At 38.8% G+C, this 17,251-nt stretch overlaps 2 protein-coding genes across 2 annotated transcripts; one reads left to right on the top strand and one right to left on the bottom strand.

The window, feature by feature from the left end:
• Positions 1-324: 324 nt before the first annotated feature.
• Positions 325-9,454, top strand: LOC129097327 (H-2 class I histocompatibility antigen, Q9 alpha chain-like). The gene is given in 9 exon segments (XM_054606148.1): positions 325-489; positions 3,078-3,161; positions 3,164-3,266; positions 3,268-3,341; positions 5,682-5,960; positions 6,413-6,715; positions 7,095-7,193; positions 7,878-7,967; positions 8,490-9,454. Coding segments are annotated over 8 exon segments (1,068 nt in total). The 5' UTR covers positions 325-431; the 3' UTR covers positions 7,946-7,967; positions 8,490-9,454.
• Positions 9,455-10,844: 1,390 nt separating this feature from the next.
• Positions 10,845-17,224, bottom strand: psmb8a (proteasome 20S subunit beta 8A). Its single transcript, XM_054606150.1, has 6 exons — positions 16,826-17,224; positions 16,361-16,502; positions 16,053-16,164; positions 15,053-15,182; positions 12,940-13,144; positions 10,845-11,324 (listed from the first exon to the last, which is right to left on the bottom strand). The coding sequence occupies exons 1-6, from the start codon at positions 16,973-16,975 to the stop codon at positions 11,236-11,238; spliced, it is 828 nt and encodes a 275-aa protein (XP_054462125.1). The 5' UTR covers positions 16,976-17,224; the 3' UTR covers positions 10,845-11,235.
• Between the last annotated feature and the right edge of the window lie 27 nt (positions 17,225-17,251).

Below are 17,251 nucleotides of genomic sequence, written 5' to 3' on the forward strand. Positions count from 1 at the left end.
AACAATAAGAGTACCTGATGTGTAGCTGGCAGTGTGACCTTTGACCTCCCACAACATGAACACGTTTCTGCACGTCACATGACCTTAGCCTACAAATCCTTGAAGAAGACCCGAGCAGCAGGAGGTAAACATACTCCTTCATATGAGAACATGAGGATAAAGGCCCGCGTGCCCTCTCTCCTCATCCTCTCACAGGCTGAAACAGCATCACTTTACTTTCCCTTTCGTTGACAACCTGCGTGGAGCAGTTCTACCTAGCTACTAGTGACGTAGATGCTCAGCTTAAATTCCCATTGGCTCAGATAGGGTTGAAGTCAGCGATCCTCGTTGTCTCTCCTTCATTTCAGTCCTGATCCTTGAGCTGAACAGACTTCATGACTTTATCTCCGTCAGAATAAAAAGAAACGGAACCTCAGGTGGGACATCTCACTATGGAGCCGAAGACTGTGACTCTCCTGATGATAATAAGCCTTCATGGAGCGACGGCAGGTCAGTTAACACTTTGTTTTATAAGTAGTTTGATTGTAAAAGAAGAAATACTTCGTGTCTGTATGTACTGTATTTATCAGTTTAAGGTTCTGTTGATAGTCTTCGATGTTTACATCCAGGATTTCCTCGTTGACTGTAGAAAAATGATAGAAAAAGAAACAAACGATCTTAAAGTCCACGTTAGTAAATCCTTTATTTTATAACATCAGGAGCATTAAGAGTGAAAGGGTGTGAAGCTGAAACGTCAGCGTGACGTCAGATTAATAAAGACCATAATATGAAAACATGGAGTCATGTCCTAAACTGTATGCAGTGACCTTTTTCATTTATATATTTAAGTTGTTCATGTTTTATATTAAATGTGTGCTGTGTTAATGCAGTGCTTTTTACAATACGACTGTCATTTTATGAATTATGTAAATATTTTGTATTAGTTATTTTCATTAATTAGACATAATGCACATATTCATACAGTCAGGAATCACGTCGGTTCATTTCATCTCTCCAGGAGGCTGTGCACTTTTACTTTTATCAACAATCAGTTGATGGTTGTTTTCCCGCTGAAGCTAAACTACTTCCTGCTTTGTTGGTACAATATTTAATTTCGTCCACTAATAAACTCAATTACTGACACTTAATACATTACTCATGAATTATCTTCATTTTTCAATCACTTCAAAATATTACAAAATATGAATTATCTGTTACCAAATAATACATGTTTTATTATTGAAAAGGAACAAGAAGAAAATAATATTATACATCACCCTCTCATAGTTCATAAATAAATAAAAAGGTTTAGAGAATAATATGTACACACAGAAAAAGACACAAAATCAATGACAACGTAATAAACATAAATATTGAGTTCATATCGTTATATTGTTTGACCTCTACATATTATCTAAATATTTAAAGTCATAGCTCAGAAAATTATGAAACTTGACTCCAAACACTGAAACACACATCAGCTTTAATCCTGCGTTTTGTTGGTTGGTTCAGATTACATCACACTGATGCTGTTGAGTCGAGCTGGACTGATGCATCAGCCGGCGATATTAATTGTCAATATTAGCTTATTGCAGATATATAGGTTTAAACATATTGGCTGATGAGTAACAATAAATGTAAGTGAAGAAATGTCATGAGGTCATTCATAAACAGTGTCTTCATGGTTTGTCCTCCAGAGAGCACAAGTTCATATTTAAACTGTGAAATGTCACACTTGTATCTTGTTCGCCAAAAAACAACAACTAATGGATCTCTATTAAGTTTGTTTATTTTATCTGTTTGTATTAAAAATACTTTCAACTGAAATATTTACATTTTTAAACTATATTGACGTCAGTATCGGCCTCAAAAATCCACCATCCATCCGGCAGTACTGTTGAAGTATTTGATGTATTTACAGGAAATAGATTTATTCTTCGGACAGATTTGTAACCAGTGCATGATTTTTAAACACAGAAATATTAAAAACATGCATTCATACACAGAGGACAGTGAAGGATTCTGAACGGACGATAACTTGATCCACAAAACTCACAGACACCTGCAGAAAGTTTACTCTGCTGATACTTAGAAGAAAAAGTAGTAACACTTTTAGTATCAGGACTGATTGAATACACATCAGTTCATGGTAGAGGGAAGGTTGGAATTTAACAAAAGATATTAGAGTTAATAAAAATCTTCTTTTTATCCCACTGATACTGATAGAAACTAGATCCAATATTACTGAAAAGTTTATAAAATTAAAGCTGTGTCCATCCGTTAACATTTTTCTGAGATTGTTATAAAATTCAGCAGATTAAGTTTTCTAAGAAGATAAATGGAGTTAAACTTAAACATATTTCTTCAGTTAACATAAATAAAGACTTATGAAAGTGAGGGAAGATTTTTGTTGTTGGTTGTATTTAAAAAAAATAACCTTTATTCTCAAACATCTGAAATCCACAAACCCTCCGACAACAACATAAAAAAATGAAATCAATAATTATTTAATATGAAAAATGACAACAGCAATAAAAACAGCAAAACAACCCACGTTGAATCCGTATGAGGAGAAGTGCTGCCAGTTTGAGCTTCAAGAAACTCACAGAGTTCAAAGTTAATATTAAAAACCTCAGAAGAAGAAACGTAAGTTATCAGTGGTCACACTTTATCATATAAAATAGAGACCATAAAGGACTTCATATCATGAAACAGAACAGTAAACTACTAATGATGCTTCCTGAAGAAGATGAGACAAAGAAGATTAAATTAGAAATAGAAAAAGAAAGTACACCTGTTTTAACAAACTGCTTTCTATCAATAAAAGTCAGGTACACAACTGCATGATCTAAATATTTAACTCAGTTTATTTTTTATTTCTAAATAAATACATTTTTCACGATAAAACCATCAGGAAAAACAAAGGGTTTCTGGAGTGAAATGTATTTTTTTTTATTTAGTGCACAGCAGATATTATTAGGATGTCTTTAATGAACTGTAGTTCTTTTTGATTCTGTGAGAAGGAAAACAACATTGTTCAGTGATTTATTAAAGTGTGATAGCAAAGATGAAATGATGACATGATCTTTTTGTTACAGTGACTCACTCTCTGAAGTATTTCTACACTGCGTCCTCTGGAGTCCCAAACTTCCCAGAGTTTGTGGCTGTTGGGTTGGTTGATGAATTCAGATGGTTCACTATGACAGTAACACCAGGAGAGCAGAACCCAAACAGGACTGGATGAGCAAAGCCACAGAAGATGATCCTACGTACTGGCAGGGGCAGACTGAAACTTTTGGGCTCCCAGCAGACCTTCAAAGCCAACATTGAAACAGCAAAACAGCGCTTCAACCAGACTGGAGGTTTGTTTATGTCTCACACATTTTGTTTATATTTTCATCAATGTATCTTAGAAAACAAATGTCAAAGCGCAGACACACACACATACACTCTCTCACACACACACACACACACACACACACACACACACACACACACACACACACACACACACACACACAGATAAACAGTTTGACGTCTTTTCTTGGCTGAAACAGTCAGACTCATCAGAAGCATTACTGCCACTGAGACGACTGGATGCTGCTGTACTGCACTGATACAGTGTTTCTGTCCATCCCATAATAACCAGCAGAGATCATTAACTCTTTATCTCCACTGGATCCGATCAGAACTACTCTACTGAACGGCCCACAGTGAGTTGGTTCTGATAACTGTGCTGCAGGAAGCCGTTGATCACAGCGGTTTAACACACACAGCTGCTAGAGGAACATTACTGTCTGCTTTCTCAAAGTAGGGAGCAGGACTGTAAACGGGACGCAGGCTGCTGCTGCTGGGCCTCATATGAGAGGAGTAGCAGCATGTTTGAATAGAGCTGGATGGTACATGTCTCATCCAGATCACAGGTTTCACTCCACTGCACTGATACACAGTGTGTCCATCCCATAATATACATATATATATGTATATATACATACATAACTGCAGATTAGGTGAACCATACTTGACCACAGTGTTTTCATGCCATAATAAACATATAAAGTGCTGAAACCATTTATCCATTTGTTTAGATAGTTAGAAAATGAATTGGCAACATTTTCCTTTATTATTAGATAATATTTAAGAAGAGGATTTTCTAGTTCTACCTTATCAAATATAAGAATTTTCTTTTTTTTCTCTGTTTTATATCATTTCATATTAAATACTGTTCAGTGTTGTTCAGGCAGAAGAAGAAGATTTCACCTCATCCTCCCAGAACTTGGCGGACATCTTTCTCTAATTCTTGACATTTTACAGTGAAAACTATTCATTGATTGATTGAAAAATAGTCATTACATAATCAATAACTACAAGAATCGTTAGTTTTATCCTTAAATATATAGTAGAACTACAGATTAGATTAGATTACCTTTACTTGACCACAGTGTGTTTTTTTGCTACAGTATTTAGTTAAAGGTCTTATCAACCAAAATGTCAAACCGTTTCTAGTTCAGGTTTCTCAGTGTGACAATTTGTTCCTTTTCTCTGTTTTATATCATTATGAATGAAACACTGTTCAGTGTTGTTCAGACAAAAGAAGCAATTTATAAATGTCATCAGCCACTCTGAACTTGACGATCGTTTTCACAATTATTTGACATCTTACAGTGTAAAATATTTATTGATTCATTGAAAATAGTTATAAATAATCAGCAAAAATGAGAATAATTAGTTAGAGCCCTAAATATGGAGTATAATACAGATTAGAGTCAAATACCTTTACCTAACTGCAGTGTGTTTATGCCATAATAAACTTATATAGTGTTGAAACAATGAATCGATTAGTTGTTAAACAGAAAATGAATTGACGCAAATATTGAGGATCAGATGATCCCTCAAGTCTTTTATCAAGTAAACATGTCAAACATTGTCTAGTGTCAGTTTCTCAAATATGAGAATGTTCTGCTCTTCTCTGTTTAATATCATTTCCTTTTTAATACTGTTCAGTGTTGTTCACACTGAAGAAGATTTCACCTCATCCTCTCAGAACTTGACGGACATTTTCACTATTTTCTGACATTTTAAAATAAGTAAACGGTTAATCTGTTAATGAAAAACAGAATTGATGATGAAAATCCCTAAATATAAAGTAGAACTCCAGATGAGATCAGATGAGCTCTGCTGAGGACAGTCTGCTCTCTAGTCTCTCACATTGTTGGACTGGTCCAAGTAGTAGTAGTCAGGACTTGTGTGTGTGTGTGTGTGTGTGTGTGTGTGTGTGTGTGTGTGTGTGTGTGTGTGTGTGTGTGTGTGTGTGTGTGTGTGTGTGTGTGTGTGTGTGTGTGTTCCTGCAGCTCACATGCAGACACAGCACCTTCGCCAGTGGAGACAAAATGTTGGTCTCAGTGGAGGCTCTGTGTCTCTGTGGTGTAAAGAGGACATGGACAGTGTCAGGACGTCCCTCTGTTTCCCAGCATGCTCTGCCTCCCTGTCTCTCTCTCTGAGACGTCCACACTGTCCAGCTGATGGTTGGCTGTAAGTGGCTTCCATCCAGCCAATGACAGCAGGAGGTGTAGCTCCTCTGCTGTGGTGTCTGTGGATCAGTGTGTCTCTGTGGTGAAGATGTGATACCAACTGATGAGAGGTGACTGGGCTGTGATCTCACTCTGGTTTAAGGCCTAATCTTTAATCTCGCTCTCTCTCAGGTGTCCACATTAACCAGAGGATGTACGGCTGTGATTGGGATGATGAGACCGATGAGGTCAAAGGTTATTTTCAAGATGGTTATGATGGAGAAGACTTCATATCATTTGACCAGAAGACAGAGACATGGATCGCTCCCAAACCACAGGCTGTCATCACCAAACACAAGTGGGATAATAACAGAGCTGAGATAGCACAGGAAAAGAACTACCTGACTCAGATTTGTCCTGAGTGGCTGAAGAAGTATGTGAACCACGGGAGGAGCTCTCTGATGAGAACAGGTAGAATCACATGACCTGATGTAGTTTAATGGACACAATGCTCATACACCTTCTCTTGTTTCTGACCAACAGTCACATTACATCACATGTCTCCTCCGTCACCTCTCTTCATCTCTCTGCCTCCTTCTCTCCTTCACCACATCTTCTCCCTCACACTCTTCACCTCTCTGTCCCTCCATTCTCTCTCTCTCTCGCTTTCTCACTCACTGTCCTCCTCCCTTCTCTAATCTCTCACCTCTCTTCATCTGTCTTTTTATCCCCTCCGTCTCTCTTCTTTTATCAATTAAACTTCTAAGACTTTTTTTATTTGCATTGCTTTCATACATACATATAAAGAGTATGTTTTACTAAGGCATTTAAAATAGATTACCTCAAACAGGAATGATAATATTAATACACAGTGAATAATAATAATAAAGAACCTATAACCCGTCTTTCTCTTTACTCTCCAGAGCGTCCCTCAGTGTCTCTCCTCCAGAAGACTCCCTCCTCTCCAGTCAGCTGCCACGCTACAGGTTTCTACCCTGACAGAGCTTCACTGTTCTGGAGGAGAGAAGGAGAGGAGCTCCATGAGGACGTGGACCACGGAGAGATCCTCCCCAACCAGGATGGATCCTTCCAGATGAGCGTTGACCTGAAACTTCCATCAGTCCCAGCTGGAGACTGGGGGAGGTACGAGTGTGTGTTTCAGCTGTCTGGTGTGACGGAGGACATCGTCACCAGACTGGACAAAGCTGTGATCAGGACCAACCAAGGTGAGACTGAAATCAGAAGTGATGAAGGTGGGAAGCACACATTTAGTTCACTGTAACAGTTTGTGTATTTTTATGTCGATGGAAAGTTTTTTTTCCTTCAAGAGTTTTGTTGTACGTTTCTTCCATCTTGTTGTGTCAAGAAACAACATGTGTGACAGAAAGCAACATAGACATACAGCTAAACAGAGACAACACAGCTAGAAGAGATCAACAAGCATAGATACAGTCATCATGTACAGACAGAGTGATAAAGAACATGACAAACATATGGTGTGTGTGTACAGGATTGAGGTCTGGTTGATAAATGGATGTTCTTCTCTTCTAACCTGCTTCATCTGTTCAGGTTGTGAATATTTTATTGTTGTTTTCTGCTCAACAGAGAACACTTCCATGACCATCATCATCATCATTGCAGTGGCTGTTCTTGCTCTCGTCCTCATCGCTGGTGTTGGATTCATGGCTTACAAAAAGAAGAAAGGTGAGAGACCCAAACAGAGACGGTACTATTTGATCAGTGTTTGGACTCTAGGCTTTGAGTTGATGCTTCTATCCAGAATGTGAAAGAGAACCAAACTTCATCAGTCAGCAGTAATGTCAGGATGACATGACTAGAAGAGACAAATTCATATTTAAGTTCAACATAAATTAATATTGATATGTTATGTCATCATATTTGCTTTTATTCTTCATATATTATGTTTAATGCCAGTTTACTTTGAGCTAATTCAACAATTGTTTGGCACTTGGTGAATACTTTAAGGTATCTAGTTGTTGATAGGAAGAGAGTGGAGGCAGACCGTATTCTGACTGTGAAAAATAGATAAAAAGCTGTAATATCTTTATTGGAAAAATATCTGTTTTGTCATGTTTATGGTTTGTACATGGGACAGATGATTAATAAAGCCTTTTCATCCACAAGAGGAGTCAGAGTGAGCGGTGAGCTTAGGATCATAAAGTTCCAGGTTTACACTCTGGAGCTGCTTTTTCATCCTACAGTGATGACAGCATGATGATGTAAGAGAGAAGTGAAGTAAGAGGAGAGATTTATTTATCAGTGAGTGACTAGAAGAGGGTCTCATATCCACTGGGAGGAAGGTGTTAGAAGACAGTCTGACATTTTGACACATGAGAACTAAAATGTGGTCTTTGTTTTATATTTCAGCCAAATGCCCTCCGCCTTCTGACAACAGCTCTGAGCTCTCTAAAAGACTGAATCCTGACTCTGAATGATGAACTCAGCGCCCGGCACACAGTGAGTTGCTTCATAAGGAACATGAACTATTCACAGCTGTTGATGAACAAAGCCCCCTAAACTTTGTGCAGAAGAACCTTCTGTGATTCTTTCTTTATCCGCTGTAAAACCTCTGTGACACGTTGAAGCTGTAAAGAAAAGCTTTGACTTTTTCCACAACAAAGGTGAAGCTGTTTCATTTGACGTGAGGTGAGATTATTAAGAGAAAGACACAGATGTTTTCAGAGACCTTCACATCAGCAGCTCAGATAAAGTCTAATATTTAAAACTCAAATATTAACCTTTACAGATACAGTGACACCAATTTATTAAAATGGTGTTGGACCAGATTAAAATAAGCACTTGTGCTTCATAAGCATAATGATTACAACCTTACAAAAAGTTAATACTCATAAGACTGAATCATGGATATTTTGAGGTCTTAATGATTCTGTAAATAAGTGGCTTTGTTTTTGAACATTTATGGTAAATTATTTTCTTTTCTATTTTATGTATTTTATGATTTTATTTTTGTCTCTTTAGGTTTATGGATCAATATTACACTGGATCAAGAAATGCTGGACTACATTGTCCTCCATAAACTGTGAACTCATCGATTATTCATCATTAATATCATATCTGATTGAATCAGGGTTGGGGATCTAGTTGTAGATGCTTAATGATTGGAATAAAAAAAAAAAACACATTTGAAAACTATGAGCCAACATAAATGGTGACAGTAAATTATTTGGATTGTTTAGTTTCAATCAAAAAAATTGAATTTCCTCTGATAAAATGTTTGCTTTAATAAAATGAGGATGATAAGTTTTGGAGAGAAGTCAAACAGGATCTTCAGAACAATGAAAGCATCACAGCACTCTTCACACATAAATATGTGTGTGTTCATCTAAAACAAATCCACCATAGTTACACTTTAATACTTCTGCTGTTGGCTTTTTCTGGTTAAATCAATATTGGTGACACAAATGTAAATTTACATACAGACACGCACACATCCACAAACAATGAAGGCTTGTATCAATGTTGCCCGCCCCGATACACACACATACACAAAGTATAGACATCAGTACAACATTAATATTCTAGTTGTGTAAATATTTTGTTTGTGTTTTTCTTTACAGCAGATTGACTTTAAATATTTAGTTTTGATTCCATGCAGGCTGAAGCAAATATTATATTTATGTCTTAGAGGTTTTTCGGAAGTAATCAAGAGTAGTGTTTTTGCTTCATAATATCTTTTGATCAGTTTTGAAATATTTTATTGGAATTATACCTGAGATTCTTAAATAGTTGTGAGATGTATGAAGCTTCTCTGGAAACTGCTAGGGATGTTCTTGATTATATTTCCTGCTATTTTGGGATAAGGGTCGTTTTCCCTCTAAATCACTTCTTGTGTTGGGTTACGTAGATGAATGCTGAATTAATTATCCATTTGATCCCTTTTGTACTTTTGCCTTGCTTTTCAATAAATTACCCAATGCTCCAAATGTTTGTGTCTTGTTGTGATTCCATACGCTTACCCATCTGTGGCTGTAGCTACAATACATGAATACTAACTGTGTCCCAATCCAGCGGGTGCAGCCTTCGGAGGAGCCAGCCTTCGCGGTCTACGTAAGCCGGGTCCTTTGAATACCGCGAAGGCTGGACCGAGCGGTCCCGAAATGAGACGGTCTGGTCCACAAATGATTTCCTTTTTGCGTCACCAGCTTTCGCGCCCCCACCCTTTTCCCGCTCCCGTCTCCTAGCAACCAGCTGCGGTTGCCATAAAGGAGGTAAAGCTAAGTTAAAAGATTAAAGTGGACGAGCTGCTATAAATAGCGCAGCGGCTCTCGGTAGCGTTAGCTGGTTAGTTAATAGCGTCAGGTAAATCATTTTAACACAAGTGTAATCTGATTAGGTCCCTTGTTTTTAGTTTTAACACTTGTATCTCTAGATATTCACGTGAGTTAAAACCCAATAATTACATTTAATTAATGTGAATTCTCCCATTGCTGGTCCACTAGTTGCCATGTCATTAAAAAAATATATATCAACTTCACCGACACTCACATCGTCTGAAAAAGTTGTATCATAATGAATAATGAAAAATAATGAAAATTTCAAAATTCTGTTTCTTGACAACACATTCTCCATGTTGTGATTGTGTTAGCTACAATGATCTTAAAATAAATGGGATGATTTAGTTTGAGACTATTTCCTGTAAAACCCTTTTGCATTTTCTCACTCTTAAATGGTTTGCTGCTTTCTCTGATAAGAAAGGTCTTTATATATATCTATATATAGATATATATATATATATATATATATATAGGAAAATAAATAATTACATTTTACAAATGATTAATGTTATTTCCAATTTCTCATTGTGAGTGTGTGTTTGCTCTTCTTCACGCTGCTGGATTGGTGCTTTACTTTTCCCCTGTTAAAACCTGTTGCAATTAAATCTGCCTGGCAACTAATGACTTTTTTATTATAACAGTCAGGAAAATCTCCAGTTCTGCTGCTCCTCCAAATCAACTCTATTCTTGTTACTAGATGTAATGTATTATTGGTTATACCTACATACATTAATTTACCCGTGATAAAACACTTTGTGGGGCCTATGGTTTTGAATTTATGTTGTAAAGTAATTTAATTTACTGCTAGTATTGTGTGACCGTTTAAGTTTAACTTAAGTGAAAGAAAAAAACACCCTTACAGACCTGTGAAGATTAAGATGATTTACTTTTTTTCACAAGGACAAAGACATGAAGAACTGCTAGAGAAAGTATGAAAATGCCTTAAAATCAAATTGTTCTCATTTTCAGTGACATGTGACTACCTCACTCAACTTTCATCACCATCGTCAGTTCAGGTCAATAATCACAGGACAGAGCAGTGAGTTGAGCAACAGGCTTTATTTGGAGCTGTGTGTTGTAGTGAGATTATTTTAACAGTATGTCTGGTCAACACAAACTACTACACGGAATCACGTGAGAATCAACAGACACAGTACCTTCATCATTTGAAGAACAAATACCAAACAAAGATCTTAACAGTTTAATGACAGTTTGATCCTGCAAAGTTCATTTATAAGAAAATAAATGGTTCCATAGCATTTCATGCTCTGACGTTTCATTGAGCCAAATTCAGAAATGGACCACACACTCTGCTGTAAGACTAAAGTGGGGTCATTTCCAAAATCAACTATTCTATCTATCAACTAAGTTAACAAAAAAAAGGTTTTGGAAAGAAAGGCCTTGTTGGTCGTAGTTAGAGTGCTGAACATTCAAAACATTCCCTTCCTGTAGCGGTGGATCAACTCCGAGACGTCTTCCTTACACACCTTTATCCAGCCATCCTCCTGCATGTGGTACACTACACACACACACACACACACACACAACACACATATTACTTCAAATGTCCACATAAAGTAAAAAATGACAATTTAACTATTTCTAGTGCTCACAGACCACAGCTTTTCCTGGCTCTATAACATTCAGTTATATTTTATGCATCTGTTTTAAAGGTATCAGTAGAGACATCACAGGAAATGAGGGGAGAGAGAGGGGACGGGGAAGAACGCTTGTAACGGAGTTGTAGTGTGTGAGGTTTGGGATGGTGAGAGGACCCTTGTATGTGTGCTCTGGTTGATGGTACTCTTGGGTCTTGTGTCACGTGTCAGTATTACTGTTATTCATGTATTTTTTGCTTATGTGTCCGTTCAATTCCATGTTTTTGTTTACCACTAAAGTGCACAAAAATCCACAGAAATGTCATCAGTTTTTAAAGCTAGGGTGGGTCATTTCTTTACTGTAATATTTGGCAAAACTGTCCTAATAGCCAGTCAGCTATATGTAGGTGAAGTGCTCTGAGAATATCTGCTCATAACTTTGCTCTCCCCTGCCTCTGTGGGCCGCACCCAAAAATTGCCACCGCTCATGTACACTTTGACCAATCAGAGCGAGGCTCCGATTCTCCGTTCTTATTGGCTGTGGGACTGTCCGGTCACCTTGGCAACGACGTTGGTGCGTCCCTGCGTGTTTCGTCTTCCTATCAATGTAACTGAATTCACATGAACGCGCATAACTGACGTTCGGTGGGAGGAGCTACAGCAGGTAGCGTGGCAGGGAGAGGCCAGAGAGCACGCGACGGAATCTCAACGGCTGTTTTCGCCCACCCTAGCTTTAAGTTATTTTTTTAAACTTACATTTTTTTTTAATTTATTAAAAACTAAAGGACAAATTGAAAATTTGACCTGATGATGATGATGCATGAAAGGTCAGAGGATCACCAAAGCGGTTACAGTTCATCCTGGCGGGGTGAATGACTGTCCAGCCCAGTATCACCGAAGTTTCACTAATAGTGACGCAATTCTATCTATTGGTTCATGTCCAGAGACACAAATTGTCTGTTTTTTTGTGTCGCTCAGCACGAAAATAATGCCAATGGAAAGTCAATTAGGAGCGTTATTTTTTTTGGAGACACAAATTAAATGCATCCACTTAATTTCCAAAAAACACTATTAAAGATCGGTGCATGGGTCCAACAGCAAAGACTGTCAACCAGGAGACCGGTGCTCGACACATCGTTGTTGCCTTAACCTAACGGTTGGTTTTGTTGCCTAAGCCTAACCATTCGTGGATTTGTTGACTTAATCTAACCGTTATTGGTTTTGTTGCCTAAACCTAAGTCGTCCTGAAAAAAAAGCTGTGATGAGTGACACGAAAAAAAAGCGCAATTTGTGTCTCTGAACAAGAAACCAAGATATTTTATTTTGTGACTATTTCATGAATTGCCGTGAGACTGCGATGGACTGTCTAAACCAAATTTCATGGCAATCCTTTCAATTGTTAGGATTTCAGTCTGGACCAAAGTGAACCTACCAAGTGTTCTGACTTTTTGTTCTGTCCTAAAATAATGTGATAAAAGATATGCTTAAATGGTTAATGTAAAATACAGCTCAGGAGCATCCTCAGAGTCTACTCACTGTTGACCACCCCTCCAGAATAGGCGTCCCTGTGTGTGGCGTGAGCGATGCCCCGACGGCCCAGCTCATACGCCTCCTCCACCGTCATGTCATCCCGGTAGCCGCTGTCCACCACACCGTAGGCGTAACTGCTTCCACAGCCGGTAGAGAACATACGGCCGGACAGACGCTTCCCCTCATCGTCCACGTAGTACAGACCAGGGCCCTAGAGAGCATGCAGTCATTAAACGGACAGCAGGGAAACTATCAATTCATATACACACAGCAGTTTCTGAGTCTCAAAACAAAAGCTAAATATTTTACCAGCCCACTATATTTTAAGAATGCAACAGTACACTACGTTCCAAATAGAGGTGGGAAAATAATAACACGCTGTCATTTTGTGTAATGATTTCAAATTTAGCTTTAAATGAGCTGCTCCACCGATGATGGTGAATTATTAAGAAATGATAGACTACTTTAATGCACATATTTTGAGATATAGGCCAGCTGGTAGTTTCAGAACCATATGGCTCTACATTAATGTAATGAGATGAAGTCAATATTTAAACATGTTGTGGTTTTAATGTTTTTGTTACCTCCGCCAAGGTGGTTATGATTGTTTTGTCAGCAAGTCTAAGGATAATCTACTGGCCCTATTTGTATGCAACTTAGTTGAAGGGCTTTGCATTGGTCAACAAGGAATTCATTGCTTTTTGGAGTGGATCCTAATCACAGGGAGGATACATGAAATATTTTTCCATTTCCTTTACATTGTGCAGGCTGTTCCTGCGGTGTATGAATGGGTGTGATTGGTTAGTCAGAGTCCTGATGAGCAGGTGGCACCTTCATGGTAGCCCCTGTTATCAGTGTATGAATGGGTGTGAATGGGTAAATGATGACATTTAGTGTTACAGCGCTTTGAGTGGTCGGAAGACTAGAAAAGCGCGTTACAAGTACAGTCCATTTACCATTTTCATCTGGTAATATGTACATATGGTAATCCGTGCCTACATATTTCAACGTCTTTATCCTAGTTTTGATCGCTTTTGTTTGTTTGTTGATTGGTTGCCTTTTATATGTTTGTTATCTAAGTGCAGACTTTATTCTTAAAGGTACTTTTGTGTCCATTTTGGCGGTTCCCGTGGACAAAGTGGTAATATTTCCGAGCACCACTGTCCCTTTGGAAAACTAATTTAGAGAGTCTGTGTGCGGCTCAGTCCTGGTTCTGGTTCTCCAGTTCCTCACTTCCCTCCAGCAGGTAATTCAGTACGGCCTGGGTCTCCAGGAGAGTGGTGTTGGTGTTGGCTCACAGCGGGGACCGGAGGAGCAGAGAGGAGAAGCTCTGCTCCTGGAGGAGGAGGAGGGGCTGCCGCTGGGCGCTACGAGCTCCTCCTTCCGCCGGAGCTCCGAGTGCAGGTTGAAGGCTGCAGTTAAGCCGGGTCTGGATTTGTCCACTTGTTCTCTGCCGGAGGCCCTGCTTCAGTCTGAGCTGAATGAGTTTCTGGTCAACCTGCATGATTTCATCTGATTTCACCAGAATCTGACTCGGTGGCACCGATGACAAGCTTTAAAAATAACTGTATAGAAACAGCTAGTCTTCTCTCTGAGGTCTCATTTACTGATGGAGGTCATAAAGAGGCATCGGTATTCATTTGAGACTGTTTAATAAGTTAAAAGTTCCTCACAGTAACTTTAAATTGATACACATGTTAAATTTGGGATGCAAACCCGAATCGTAAAATAAGAAACCTTTTAATGATGACTGTTGTACCGCTACACCACTAGTTTATATGTTATCTAGGTGATGACTATATTTCTATAGTTTTTACAACAATGAAAACCGTTGGAATATAAATAAAGCAGCTTAGCATCACTGTCCCAGGGTTCAGGGACAGAGGATGTTGCATCCTGCATGTGTACAGATTGTAAAGCCCCCCATTTGGGGCTATACAAAATAAATTGAATTGAACTGAATTAATTTTTAAATAGAAATAATGCAAAAGTATAATTTTCTAAATAATAATAGCATCTTGCATCAAACCACAACATCACAATCCTCTACTACCACAGTGAGGACATTTCTATTTCTAGGCTCACAATCTAGGCGGATTGTGACACTCCCACCGCTTACCTCTTTGTCCCATCCGCAGATCATGCTTCCCATGGAGAGGCCCATGCCTCTGTAACCCAGCATCATGTTGCACAGCAGCTTGGAGGCAGCAGCCACAGAGATCCTTTGGTTGTTCCTGAGCCTGTACAGCCTGGATGGAAGAAATAATAAAACAAATGAATTGATCGTCAACACTGAAATAAAATAATGGTGATATCCTCCTGAGTTTATAAGAACACAGATTTTTGTATCCTTTTATTTTACTGTGAAAGTATTTTATTCATGTTTTCATTTAAAAACTAGAATCAGCCCCTCGCGGTTTTATGCCTGCGTCAACGCGTCCTGTCTAAGTTTACGTCCATCCAAAATATCATCACTTAATCCTTTAATCCTATTAAACATTTGTGTGTAATCGTCATAATTAGCTCATGAATGCTTGGCTATGGCGAAAATGTTTTTTTTGTGAGGTCACATTGACCTTTGACCACCAATATCTAATTAGTTCATCCTTTAGTCCAAGTGGACCTTTGTGTCTAATTTGAAGGGATTTGCTCATGGACTTCTTGACATATCACGAAAAAGGACTGGCCATGGCTGTCGCCGACACGGAGGCATGGAAATATTTGTGATAAACTGACCGTAAAGCTAAATTTGTATTATTATAATTAAGTGATTTTGTTCTTAATTTCTTTTTTGAAGCGTTATATTACACGCACTGTGCATATCTTCACACAAACTCCACACAGGGAGCCTCAGATGGCCCATGCGGGGTTCAAACCCAGAACTTACCTGCTGTGAAGTCACAGTCCTGAACACTGAACCTCTTTGCTCCACTCATACAAAGTAAATCACATATCAGCTTTCTCCTGTTTCTTTCCTTGACCAGATACTTTACTTGACTTTGCATGCTACTTCCTAACACATTTTACAAAGCATACGAGCAGTACCATACACAGATACATAGAACATTAAATGACAAAAGGGACTGACAGAACAATGTTCAAAACACTGCATGACAGACCTGCATTCTTTGGCCAGGAGTCTCTCCCAGTACTGGCAGTCTGCAGCGCTGCCCGACATGGTGCCCAGCAGGTAAGGGTTGATCTCTATGACCTTATTGACGTCGTTGGAGGCTGCAGAGCAGTGACACATTTGTGAAAAGGAGATATTTAGTGACCAAGATTACAGGATGAAGCATGATATAGCCCAGTGTAGCAGCACCTTGGTTACACTTGTTGATTTATTTGCATTTTGTGATTTCATGGTCCCTCTTCTGACCTTTTCCAGGTCTGCATTAGTAATAATAACTTTTCTACCATGCCCACTTACCCAAGTAACGGCCCGCTGAGGCTCGGGAGTCCACAGCCACGATGACGCCATATTTGAACTTGAAGGCCAGGGTGGTCGTGCCGTGGTTCAGGTCTATGCACACACCTCCGTCACGGTTGCAGGATTTGAGAAACCCTGAGGGCTAAAAGGAAACCAAAGAGGGGATCTCAGTGGGACGCGCGATGCGTAATGGCACTGTATATGTGTGTATGTGTGTGTAAGAGAACATGAAAGTGGAATATCACACATAATGCAATATTCTTCATCAATAACTCGTGATAGTTAAGATGAATGCACAATATTAAATGTCATGAGACGCAGACGTGCACCACACACTGAAACCACAGACGCGTAAAATAAGTTGACCCACAGCGCGTCCCACGCGTCACGCTTGGGGCATCAGGCTTACTGGATCAAATGCAGAGTTTTCATTTTTTAACCAAAATTTAGTGAAATGACACTCACGTCTACACCCAGAGGTACAGCAAATTCTTGAGTTTTGGTCCCGAAATTGTAGTGGTTTGTTCGGTCGACGAGTTGCGTCTGTCCTGCTGGAAGAATCTGACCACGGAGTTCCAAATAAGAGGTAAAACCAGATACTTGGAAAAGAGCCATAATGTATACAACTATATTCTAATTATATTCTACAGTTTAAATGTTACGTTTTCCCAAATGACGAACGGCGACTGACAAAGCGTCACGGATTATTTCCTGGTACAGGACAAAGAATTCGAAAGTGAAAGGGTTTAAAAGCTATTTCATTGCAGTCCTGTCCTGCATGCTAAAATATTTAGCTACACAAAATCAATATGTAACTATTTATGATTACATTTGGCCAGTCCCTTTTTTATAACTTAAAACGCTAATTGATAAAAAATAAAAACAAGACTC

The sequence above is a fragment of the Anoplopoma fimbria genome, chromosome 10 (assembly GCF_027596085.1).
Source record: "Anoplopoma fimbria isolate UVic2021 breed Golden Eagle Sablefish chromosome 10, Afim_UVic_2022, whole genome shotgun sequence".
NCBI classification, from domain to species: Eukaryota; Metazoa; Chordata; class Actinopteri; order Perciformes; family Anoplopomatidae; genus Anoplopoma; species Anoplopoma fimbria.